At 41.2% G+C, this 12,500-nt stretch overlaps 1 protein-coding gene across 1 annotated transcript in view; it reads right to left on the reverse strand.

Moving 5' to 3' along the window:
- LOC308375648 (dedicator of cytokinesis protein 9-like) overlaps window positions 1-12,500 on the reverse strand; it is a 49,242-nt gene that overhangs the window by 10,785 nt on the left and 25,957 nt on the right. The window contains exons 32-38 of the mRNA XM_080851817.1: window positions 12,296-12,402; window positions 11,276-11,413; window positions 10,760-10,942; window positions 10,207-10,320; window positions 9,167-9,382; window positions 8,831-8,888; window positions 477-583 (exon numbers count right to left, since the gene is read on the reverse strand). Coding sequence (XP_080707943.1) covers window positions 477-583; window positions 8,831-8,888; window positions 9,167-9,382; window positions 10,207-10,320; window positions 10,760-10,942; window positions 11,276-11,413; window positions 12,296-12,402 — 923 coding nt within the window. The remainder of the gene's footprint in view (window positions 1-476; window positions 584-8,830; window positions 8,889-9,166; window positions 9,383-10,206; window positions 10,321-10,759; window positions 10,943-11,275; window positions 11,414-12,295; window positions 12,403-12,500) is intronic.

Consider the following 12,500-nt stretch of genomic DNA (forward strand, 5'->3'; position numbering starts at 1 on the left):
GCTGGGACATCCCAGATTACTTGTATTATTCAATATCAGCTTATGAATGTGATTTATTGTTGTTGTTGTTCTTCCTGTTTGTACCTATGTTGATTTGGAGTGGCATATAAAACAAAGTTCATCAGTGATAATGGGTGTCTTTATTGGACTGTTGTGGAAGGAAAGTGTTCAGGCTGTTCAGCTCGTAATTAGTACAACCTCTGTGTTGAGATGTATAGAATTATCATGCCGTGTCATATCAGATCATTTGCAATGTTTACAGATATGATTCACTACGACTGCAGTCTGTATAATATATGTATATATTATATATAATATATATATAATTATACTTTATATGATATGGGTTTTATATAAGTGAATTATGCATGCACTGTTTATTAGTGTATGAGTTCTAAATTGAGTTCGGACAATTTATTCTACCCAGACCCCACACACCCCACCACATGTATCCCACAATGCCTAGGGAGTCTGACCTCATTGAAGTGGACGTCTTGCATGCCCACGTCTTCCATCATGGCTGCCTCCTCGTCTATGTTGGGCGTGACCACACGGAACGCAGAACATCCCTGCCGGAACATTCCTGCCGAAATCACGAGAGAGAACATCAATGATAAGAGACAGCTGATGCCATGATAAGTGTTATCTGAGGCAGATGCAATGGATGACCGATCACGCCCAGTCAACTGAGATGGTCTTAATAAAACGGATTTCACTCTTTCATGCAAACCCTAGCAGTGATGAGGGAGTTGAGTGGGACAGCAACACAGTGATGTTAAAGAACACTGGAACCGGCTGAATTTGGAGGTACCATTATTATTTCCCGGTTGGCCTGTTTATGCCTGGTGACTAAGGATTTATGATCTATATCTACACGGATGTCTTTACATCTGGAAGGCCTGTCATTCAGCAACACAAGGAAGGCTGAGAAACAAACCTTGAGATAGGAGATATGGGGAGGTTTGAAAGTTTAAGGAATGAGGTGAAAGGTCAGCACTTCAGTTGAAGAGAAGGTCTGTGTGTGTGTGTGTGTCAGCCATAAAGGTAGATGGATCATGGCATCATATATGTCACATCACAGAAAAGGTTACGGCCATTTTACTTATTATTTTTGCTGTTTGTTTTCAATCTGATAAAGTGAAACTTAGTACAAAAGATAACTGGAAACACTGATTACAATAAAAAAAAAGATGGATATTCTTTCTAATTGGCAAAATTATGGCTTCTTATTCTGTTATCTTTCCATATGTGTGCCCATATATCACCCTACAATTAAAATATGTCAATATGAAAAGACTATAAGAACTATAATAATCAAGACGCCGATGACATCTGTTGAAGAGTCCAGTGTTGTCCCCCTCACGACACATTTAGCATAACAAGCTCTGTTGGGTAAATGCTGTGGTTGGTTAAGTCAGTCTTCACGTCAACACACGTCAACACACGACATGCTCGTCTCTCCTATAGCTTTGGGAAAGCCACCCTGGGCCGACATGCAATGAGGGCTGTGCCTCAGCTAGAGGGACTCATAGGGACTCGTTGCAATGGAGGATGGGGGGATATCCATGATAAAAAACTCCTGATAGGAGAGGTGTGGCTGGTGTCATCAGTGGGGTCACGGCCTCCCTCTCACCTCCTGGTTATGTCTCAAGCACGGGCCGGTGTTCCCTCACACTGCATAACATGTGAGTGTGCAGATTCAGGAGTGCCTAGCGTGGAGTCTTATCAGCGGAATTCACTGAGGATTTCACAGAAACGACCCTTGGACATAATGAGAATTTAGAGCGAACGTGTTTGTTTGTGAGTATGTCACATGTGCATGTGTTTATATGATGTTTTTCGGGTGGAAACATATTGATAACACGCTAATTGTGGGCGTTTCTGTTAAGATAAAGTATATCGTTCTAAAACTGGATTTATGGAACAACTAAAAAAAAATAAAAATAAAAAATACAAACATTGTGTCCAGAGTTCACTCACTCTCTCAAGACTATCTTTCATGGGCAGAGCACAAGTTGTATTTCATAAGGTTTTTGGGTGATTTAGACTTAATCAAACTTTTTTTCTCTTGCCTGATAGAGCACAAGGCAATTAAATCAGCAGGGAAGCTATGATGCTTAACTACTGCTGTGGTGCCCAGTTTTAGTCAATGTATTACATTTAATGTAACATTATAATAAAAAACAAAGTTGCACTATACACTGTGACTATACATTATGATTAACTGTGGCAGTTAAATACACACTGTGTAGCAAATAAATATTATGAGGATATCCATATCATCAAGAATGTCAAGAGAGACAATGGAATCTGTGAACATTCCATTGAATTATGTTTTGATCTGGTAGCAGTAACCATGCATCAGACCATTTGGTGAGGTCACAAAGGGAGCTAGGCAACATCATGATGTCATAGAATTTAACTCAGTGTACACCGGAATTCTTGTTCACTCTTGCTTTAGTTTTTCTAGAGGTTAGTTGATAGTTGGTTTTCTGCTTGTTCAATGTGGTTTCGTTGGTTTTTGACCTGCTGCCTGGCAGTGCAGCAGGTGGAGGATGGAGGTTCTGCGAAAGCAGTTAAGAAAAAAGTAAAAAAATACAAGATGGAGGATCTGAGGAGAGAGCTAAAGGGTTTAGGGGTGAATCTGGATGAGGACAGAGACGGAAAGGGAAAGAAAAGCGCCAAGAAGACCAAAAAAGAACTCCGAAAGCTCCTCATAAAGGAACTTATGAAAGAAGTTTTGCAAAAGGAAACACGTCCCATGGCCACCAAGCCCCTGACGGACACACTGGAGATGAAAGATCTGGAACAGGACGAACAGCAGAGGGAGGAAGATGTCAAAGCTGAAATTGATGATCTTCTAGATGACGTTGACTTCACTCCGGGTTCGTATAGGAAGTCAGCTCACATTGGGCATAAGTAGCCTCACATCACCAGACACACATTGATTGTGAATTCAGTTATTATCCCAGGCCAAAACTGAGCTGAGAGCAATTGGTGGGCGATTTAATGAAGTTAAACATTGAAGTTGCTTAGCTGGGTTTTAATGAAACGTTCTCCGTATATTTAGCCTCAGACTCTCCAACCATTCAGTCTGAAGTGAATGAGGAGGTGATAGGTGAGGTCAAACCTGTGCTTATGGATATCCTGGACAAGGTGGATGGCACTCTGAGTGAGTATGAGTATAGATAGGCCAATGAGAACAAAAGACCAAAAGCACATTTCAAAATGCAACCAAACTGTTCAGTAGACTACTGTGCTGATTCATGCATGGTATTTCTCCCAGGTCTGACTCTGGTATGTGCTGAGCACCTAATCGAGCAACCAGAGGTGGACAAAATGGCAAAGGATGGTATGTAGAAGATAATTATTAACAGTAGAACAGGTTGAAATACAAAATACCCTTTCTATTTTTTTATGACTAAATATCCAGTACAATGTACAGATGAGGCGAGTATAGCCGAATACTATCGGAATAAGAAGAAGAAGAAGAAGACCAGCAGAGGTACTACGAGCACCATGAGTGAGTATAAATGAGAACAAAAGACCAAAAGCAAATTTCAAAATGCAGCCAAACTGTTCAGTAGACTACTGGTTTTAACAAAGACACCTTCCATCTAACAGATGAGGACACTGCTAGGAGTGCCGATGCTGAGTGGGACAGCAAGACAGAGAATCCCCAAAGCACCTTGAGAGTGGAAGAGGCACAGGAAGACAGAGAGAGTGTGGCGTTGGATGACAACATCCTCCTGAAGGCCCTGGAACCTCCTCAGGGTAAGACCTACTATCACTGACTTTAACATCTATCTATAAATCCAGAAATCTCTGTGTCTGTCTGTGACAGGCGTATCTCCCTGACGGTAGTTACGTTAGTTATGAGATTTCGCATGTAGCTTACGCATGTCACAGACAGACACACAGAGATTTCTCTACACCGACGTCTGCTAACACTACAGAATGCATAATTCTTACGGGCACTGCACTAGTTGTTTTAATAAACTGAGTGGCATATCTTTGATGCAGATCTGTCCAAAGAGGTAGCGGGACAGGCAGGGGACGTGGCAGGAGCACTCAGGACCGTGCTGGATAACAGGGACTCTGCTATGAGTGAGTATGAGGGCCAAACACACTCAAACATACTCCTAGCATACTCCTAGATTTAACCAATCCCATATTGATCCCTCTTTCATATGTTGACCTTTAGATCCATCAAGAACGCAGGAAGGAGGTGAAGAGGAGGTCACGGCCAAGCTGAACAATGTGTTGGATCAGGTGGACCACAGGGCTCAAAGTGAGTTTAAGGCCAAAATGATGAAGCAGGACAAAAAGAAGAAGGAAATAGAGCAGCACATAAAGGCTGTGCTTAACAGAATGCTCAATAAGGCCGATACTACTTCAAGTGAGTATACATGTGGCTGTGCCTGTGCTATCCCTTACTGATATTTGTCAACAGATTGATGCCTTTTCAGGTGAGTATGAGAAGAGCTCATTTCAGCTGTGCCATCCATTACTGCTGCTTGAGTACAAAATAAGTATACATTTTAACTGGCAAAATTACATCCAAACAGATGGAGCAAAACCCCAGAGTACAAATAGTGAACGTTTGACCGTGAGTACCCAAAGCATCAGTAGAAAGGAGGAGGAAAAAAAGAACACACAAATGGCTTTGGATGTGGCATTAGCAGCCATGAAAATGAACCAGGAACCCTCACAGGGTAAATAGAGGATGTTATGTCACTCATTTGCATATATGTTTTGCTTGTTTTGCTTTTAGATTGCTTGTAATAAAATACCATGCTTGTTTGAAACTATAGATCTGGAAAGAGAGAACAAAGAGAAAGATAAGGAAGCCATAAAGGCTTTGATTCAAAGTATGTGTCTTCAGATTGATGCTTTTCCAAGTGAGTATGAAAAGAGCATTTCAGGAGAGGAAATTCTCATATACAGAGAAGTAGGTTCAGGGAAATACTGTAATTTTACACCACAATTTCTGTTATGTACAGATGCAGAGCACAACAGAGAATAGAAAACAAAGATCAGTAGAGGAAAAAGAGGCAAGTGACAACAGGCAAAATGAGGCAATAGAGACGGAGAGAGCCGAATACAAGACAGGTCTCCACCAGCTAAGAGACAGATGACGATAGCACAACTAGAAGCTAGATGAGTGAGAGTTGTGATAGATTGGCATACTAAGCCAATAAAACCTTCTACAAAAATTCTGAAATAAAATTAATGAGCAAATACATATCAAAGTATATTGTTTACTACTTCTAATCCCCTCTGTTTCTTCCTTGCTAATAAAGCCTACACTAGGGGAATTCTGGAATAAGGCTGCAAAGATAAAGATAAATGTTCAAATGTTTACTATCAAACATTAGTAATATGTCACTTTGCTACGTGAATAGGACTTATAAAACAGAACACCATGGTAATTAGGCTATATGACTACATCTCTTAGTTATATCAGCCTTTGGTAAACGTTCAGTGAACCTTTGGCATACACAGAGAAGGAAGATACTTGCATGTTGCAGTGCACTTTGAGTGAGCTACGTTAGCTAGCATCATTAAGGAGAGTTGGTTAGTGAGCTATAGCTAATTAAAAGTCAACAGGAATATCGTTCAAACCAGCCTGGAAGGACTTTTAACGTTAGGAAGAACTCACTAACGTTGATTATCCTTGGCCTGCGTCACCTAACTATGTAGCAGAAACATATTTAGGTGTTGTAAATGGGTAAACAATGGTAAGGCTGGTAAGGTTTTAGACTACAGTATGTCAATAGGTGAAAATACCTGAGTACTAAATTAAAGGAGGTGGTGTCTTCACCTAAGCCAGTTCCCGTAACATGACCATGTTATGTAGGCTATGTGGTGGATTACGACATTGGGCTAAAACATGTTTATACTAAAAAAAATGTAGGCCTGTTTTCAGTTAAAATGGCAACCACCGCAGTAAATTGAAATCTTATTTTTGAAAGAAATTATTATTTATATATTATTATTTTAGGCTCTGGTAAACTGATTTATGTAAAGCAGATTAATCTGCTTGTTTAGGAACTACATATCATGTTTACAAGGAGATGAAGAGGCTACCATTAGTATTTATTATTTCAAGGATAGATTGTTTTGCATTGCAAACACATTTTTGTTTTGCAAATTTTGATTGGCTGAGTTACTTGTATGTTGTAATTCGTGTGTACTTTGTTTTCACATTATTGCAATATTATATATAATATACAGCCGCGGAAAAAATTAAGAGACCACTTCAAAATTATCAGTTTCTCTGGTTTTACTATTTATTGGTATGTGTTAAAGTAAAATGTACATTTTTGTTTTATTCTATAACCTACTGGCAACATTCCTACCAAATTTCAAATAAAAATATTGTCATTTAGATCATTTATTTGCTGAAAAATGACAATTGGTCAAAATAGCAAAAAAGATGCAGTGTCTTCAGATCTCGAATAATGCAAAGAAAACAAGCTCATATTCATTTTTAAACTACACAATACTAATGCTTACACTTAGGAAGAGTTCAGAAATCAATATTTGGTGGAAAAACCTTGATTTAAAATCACAACTTTCATGTGTCTTGGCATGCTCTCCACCAGTCTTTCACATTGCCGTTGGGTGACTTTATGCTACTCCTGGCGCAAGAATTCAAGCAGCTCGGCTTCTTTTCATGGCTTGTGACCATCCATCTTCCTCTTGATCACATTTCAGAGGTTTTTGATGGGATTCAGGTCTCGAAATTGGGCTGGCCATGACAGGGTCCTGATCTGGTGATACTCCATCCACACCTTTACTGGCCTGGCTGTGTGGCATGGAGCATTGCCCTGCTGGAAAAAACATTTCTCAGAGTTGGGGAACATTGTCAGAGCTAAAGGAAGCAAGTTTTTCTTCCGGAACAACGTTGTACTTTGCCTGGCTGAGGTTTGTAAAAGACCATAAGGATTGAAAAAAGCGGACTGGGGGGTCTTCTAGTTCGTCTTCTCTGATGAGTCCAATTTTCAGCTTTGCCCAACACATGGTCGTCTGATGGTTAGATGGAGACCTGGAGAGGCCTACAAGCCAGAGAGTCTTGCACCTACTGTGAAATCGGAGTCATCAGAGAAGACGAACTTAGAAGAACCTCCAGTCCGCTTTTTCAAGCCTTATGGTCTTTTACAAACCTCAGCCAGGCAAAGTACAACGTTGTCTCGGAAGAAAAACTTGCTTCCTTTTGCTCTGACAATGTTCCCCAACTCTGAGAAGTGTTTTTTCCAGCAGGGCAATGCTCCATGCCACACAGCCAGGCCAGTAAAGGTGTGGATGGAGTATCACCAGATCAGGGCCCTGTCATGGCCAGCCCAATTTCGAGACCTGAATCCCATAAAAAACCTGTGAAATGTGATCAAGAGGAAGATGGATGGTCACAAGCCATGAAAAGAAGCCGAGCTGCTTGAATTCTTGCGCCAGGAGTAGCATAAAGTCACCCAACGGCAATGTGAAAGACTGGTGGAGAGCATGCCAAGACACATGAAAGTTGTGATTTTAAATCAAGGTTATTCCACCAAATATTGATTTCTGAACTCTTCCTAAGTGTAAGCATTAGTATTGTGTAGTTTAAAAATGAATATGAGCTTGTTTTCTTTGCATTATTCGAGATCTGAAGACACTGCATCAATTTTGCTATTTTGACCAATTGTCATTTTTCTGCAAATAAATGATCTAAATGACAATATTTTTATTTGAAATTTGGTAGGAATGTTGCCAGTAGGTTATAGAATAAAACTACTACTTTAACACATACCAATAAATAGTAAAACCAGAGAAACTGATAATTTTGAAGTGGTCTCTTAATTTTTTCCGCGGCTGTATATAGTAGGACAGAAGGAGACAGGGACGAGGCCTTGGACTGGAGACAGGGAAGGGGAGAAGGCAGGGCAGGAAGGGAGTTTCTGGGGTTCCAAAGAGGACACAAAGGATCTTTTGGGTCCATCTCCAGGAGAAGGGTGCGACAGACACACAGACATACTTCAGGCAGACAGACATACTTCTGATGGATTCAAAGGGACATTTTTTTTTAACTTCCAATAAATAACATTACATTTATGTGGGCATCTGCTGTTATTATTGAACTCCTTTCACACATCCACTACCGAGTCAGATTTCTTCCATAATAATTCATTAAACAGACTTTTTTGTAACCCAAGGACTTCTAACTAGCCCGTCCATTAAGCTTCAGATGGCTCTGCCCCTGGGTTTGGGTCCTGAGAGGGACTGGTGTTGTCCATTACCTGATCTGGCCCCTCTACAGAAGCACAGGACAGATCAAGAAGGCACCTACCATCATAGACTAGCAGAGTACCACAGCTGTGTTCTTCTCATACAGAGGCTAATGAGCCTTATTAGCATTGAGCTTTGAACATGTCCTTCTCAAATTAAAATGCTGGAGTTCATTGCCAACAATGAGAACAAGTTATATATGCCTGTGTGCCTAAAGTTGGGAGTCCTCTAACGAGGCTTTTTTTGGGGGTGTTTTTTCTCTCTGTGCACTGAAAGTCCTCTCTATGAAAGTCCTCTCTGTGTCATGTCTGGCATCAGAGAGAGACAGGGTCATAAGAGGCTGTGCGTGCATGACGTCTATTAGGTCACCTATGTACACTACCAACCAAAACACTACTATCTGCTCTAATTGTCTGTGAACAACAGCATACTGTATATAGACACAGTTAATCAGTTTTCCATTGACTCATTCATGTGTACATATAATAACAAAGTAGTGTTTGAATGATTGTGTGAGGGTGATAGTAGGGCCCCTCTGGTGGAGGACTGGTGGTACTGTACTCACCTTTTCTTCTCAGGTACTCTGCCACCAGCGCAGCGACATGCACATAACACATAGCCGCCTGTGGACAAAACACAAAAGGGCAGTAAGAGATGGAGTTGCTGTTTCTTTTGCAAAGTCAAGTGCTCTTTATCAACTTGTATCAACTTTTATCAACTGCTGAGTGAAGCTAACATAGTAATATTAATATAGTAATAGCTGTACTCTAGGATTGATTTGGTGAACTAATCATCTGATAACCTGACGGACCCAAAACACCAATGCATCACTGGGCAGCCCAAGTGAGAGAGCTTGAGGTCTTTGCCCCCTGACCCTGCGACCCCTGACTCATGAGCTGACCTCGGACAGGTCTCCGTTCTTGACGTGGATGCGGGCCATGCTGTCGAGCCAGGTCTTGCGCAGCTCAGGCGTGCTGGTGTAGGACTTGGCCAGGCTGTACTGCAGGTCCACCAGCATCTCCGGGTCGTTCTCGTGCTCCTTCATCTGCTCCGTGGCCATCAGCACCGTCCGGATGCGCTTGGTCAAGTCCTTCACGTCCGACGGGAATGCTGTGTGCTGAGGGGAAATAACAATAATAATAATTATAATATTTTTTCTATTTCTTATGTAAAATAGTATTTATTGTTACATTAGGTCGCTATTGGTTGTAGCTTGACTGTTCTCTCCCTTGTACGTCACTTTGGACAAAAGCATCTGCTATATGACAAAATTGAATGTAAAATGTAAAATACAAATCCACTCATTGAGGTGAGCTAGGTATTATAATTAGGGAGAGGGATATAGAGAACAGATGTCATGTTGCATTTTAAGGTGTGGATTCATCAGCTCTTTTTTCTCAGGAGGGAGTAGGACTGTTGAACAGAATATAGGGGGAACCTAAGGACAAACCATCCTCAAGGCAATTCTCAAGAGTTTAACAGATTAGTTGTAAGTGTTTGAAAAACAGGAATGCAAACAACTTCAAGAATGGCGGTATCCTCTGAAAGTCACAGGTCACATGGGGAAGCTGTTCATGAATGAAACAGCAGTGTTTCCTTCAAGGTGTTGTAAGCACAGGGAACACACAAGTAAATCCTACTCATGTATGCATTCAGAGGATTACATTTAAATGGCACAGGTCTTATATAGGCAGTGATTACAGCAGAGAGAATGACTGGGTACATTCTATAGCTCGTAATCATCAGCTCCTTGTATAAACCACCACTTAAGAAAGGAGCGCCCCCCTTTGAGACCAGGGAGTAGTGCACTTTAAAAACATGGAAAAAATTGACATTGTCAACAGCTAGAATCATTCTCTGCAAAAGCACAAAGAAATGCTCATACTCTCGTCTGGTCATTTCTCCTTCCCTCCGGACTCAAACGGACATGTCTTCTCTCACCTTGATGGTCTTGTCGCTGTTAGCACAGTTGTTGATGATGGAGAGGGACTGCTGGAAACGTGTCCCTCCGATCCCGATGACATCAGCGATCAGCTGACTCACTGCAATGACCACCTGTGGGGACGTGAGTCAAAGGGAACAGGTTCAACAGTGGAGAGGCACACTGAGACACCACGGACACATTTGAACTGGGAAACTTTCTGGCACAAGACAAGACAGAGGAGTGTACGTGGTACACACTACATCACACAACAGATTCAAAAACAATTGGTGTTGTATCAAAATTATGTGAAAACATCCCAAAAGTAGTTACCAAAAGTTGATTAATGTTAATGATGTGTTGATAATGTGTCCCATGCAATTATTTAATAGTGACTCCATTTGAGCTATTATCTTCTCACTAACAGGGTTTGAACATAGTAATAAAATATATTCACAGAAATTTGATCAATCAATTTTAGAGCTCAAAGCACATACAATACACACACAGTTGGGGGCTGGCTGCAGCCATGCGTCGCAACCTCCGACCTGTGACCTTTCACCTCCTCTGTACCTGTAGGTGTGTACGGACGAAGGACTTCCTGCCGGTGTAGTCGAAGTTGCTCTTCATGAGGAAGTAGAGCAGGTGGGCGGCGTCGCTACGGATGGAGCTGAGCTTGGAGTTACAGCACTTCAGGATCTCATAGCAGAACCACGCGCACATGTCCGCACGCCCGTCAAAGAACGTACACGGAAACTGGACATGGGGATAGTGGGGGGGTCATGGCATTAAGTAAAGAAAACACTTTTGTCTAGTGTAAATATATATATACAGTATATACACACACACACAGTATATATATATATAGTGTATATAAATGATATACATAAATAGTTCTTCAAGGGGGTCATGGCATTATGTGTAGAAGGGAAACAAAAAATATAAATATATATACAGTATATATATATATATAAATAGTTCTCATGATAATTTCTCATATTTATTTGAATTGACTCTGCTGATAACAATGCGAAAGACATATGAAAGACACAATGAATGAATCTATTTTTCTCACACACAAATGATTACCTTGTAGATGAAGGTACGCAGAGATGTGAAGACCTGCTTGAGCGCCGTCTCTGATTGGGCGATCTGCAGGAAGCACAGGTGCACCTGGAAGACCTTCTTCATCAGGGGGTTGTGTCCCAGGTCAGCGCACAGCTGAGTCTGAAGGGGAAAGAGGATGAGGATGAACACACACATACATATACAGTACCAGTCAAAAGTTTGGACACACCTTCTCATTTTTTGAGAAGTTTCTTCTTTACTTTTATTATTTTCTAGATGGTAGATAACACTTTTTTTGTTTAGTACATCATTCCATATGTGTTCTTTCGTAGTTTAAATGTCTTCAGTATTAATCTACAATGTAGAAAATAATAAAAGTAAAGAAAACACTTCTCAAACTTTTGTCTGGTACTGACTGTACATATATACACACTTTTGACAACAACATGGAGGAATGCATATTACTGTAACATGACAACAACACCAGGACCAGCACTACATACCTCAACTCCCTACTGGTCTCATATGTGGATCATGTGGTCATATCTGACCTCACTATACACACACCCACAAATGGCACAAACCTGGAACTCCTTACTGTATGAAACACTTTACTTTCCTACTCTGCAAAGTACCATGCTGTCTTACAGTACCAGGATTAACTATGCCATGCATGCTAAGAAGCACTGTGATGCACGGTGCTACACAATCGAGCTAAACTGGACTGTGTTGTGGTGCGCCGATGAGACTCCATCCCACTCCAGCCCCTTAGGGGACATTCTCCCACCGGTGGGGAAATAGTTTTTTTGTTCTTGTTGTCAATATGCCTTTTAAAGCTCTGTGAGTTTTTGCTCTAGAATCCTAAAAAGAACACCCCCAGAAATCTTTAAACTTCTGTATATATGCCACTTGTGCATCAATGTTTTTGTAGTTAGAGGAAATATACAAAAACATCAAGGCACGTCAGACGACCTAAAAAAGTCCAACAGGCCTGTGTCCCCTAAGGGCTCCAAGGCCTAGTCCCAGTGAGGTGGATGTTACCTTGAAGCCCATGATGAACACACTAAGGGTGTCCAGTACGGTCAGGCACACCTCTGTGGACACGTTGGCTTCCAGCATGGACTGGTCTGTGTCTCCATGGGAGTACACTGGAAACACAAGCAACACACACGCTTACACACAGTCAAATAACAACCAGGGGGATCTGCAATGTCCTCCTAAGATACAGTGTATTCTACAAACAACA

The sequence above is a fragment of the Sprattus sprattus genome, assembly GCF_963457725.1.
Source record: "Sprattus sprattus genome assembly, chromosome: 14".
In the NCBI taxonomy this organism is placed as follows: Eukaryota; Metazoa; Chordata; class Actinopteri; order Clupeiformes; family Clupeidae; genus Sprattus; species Sprattus sprattus.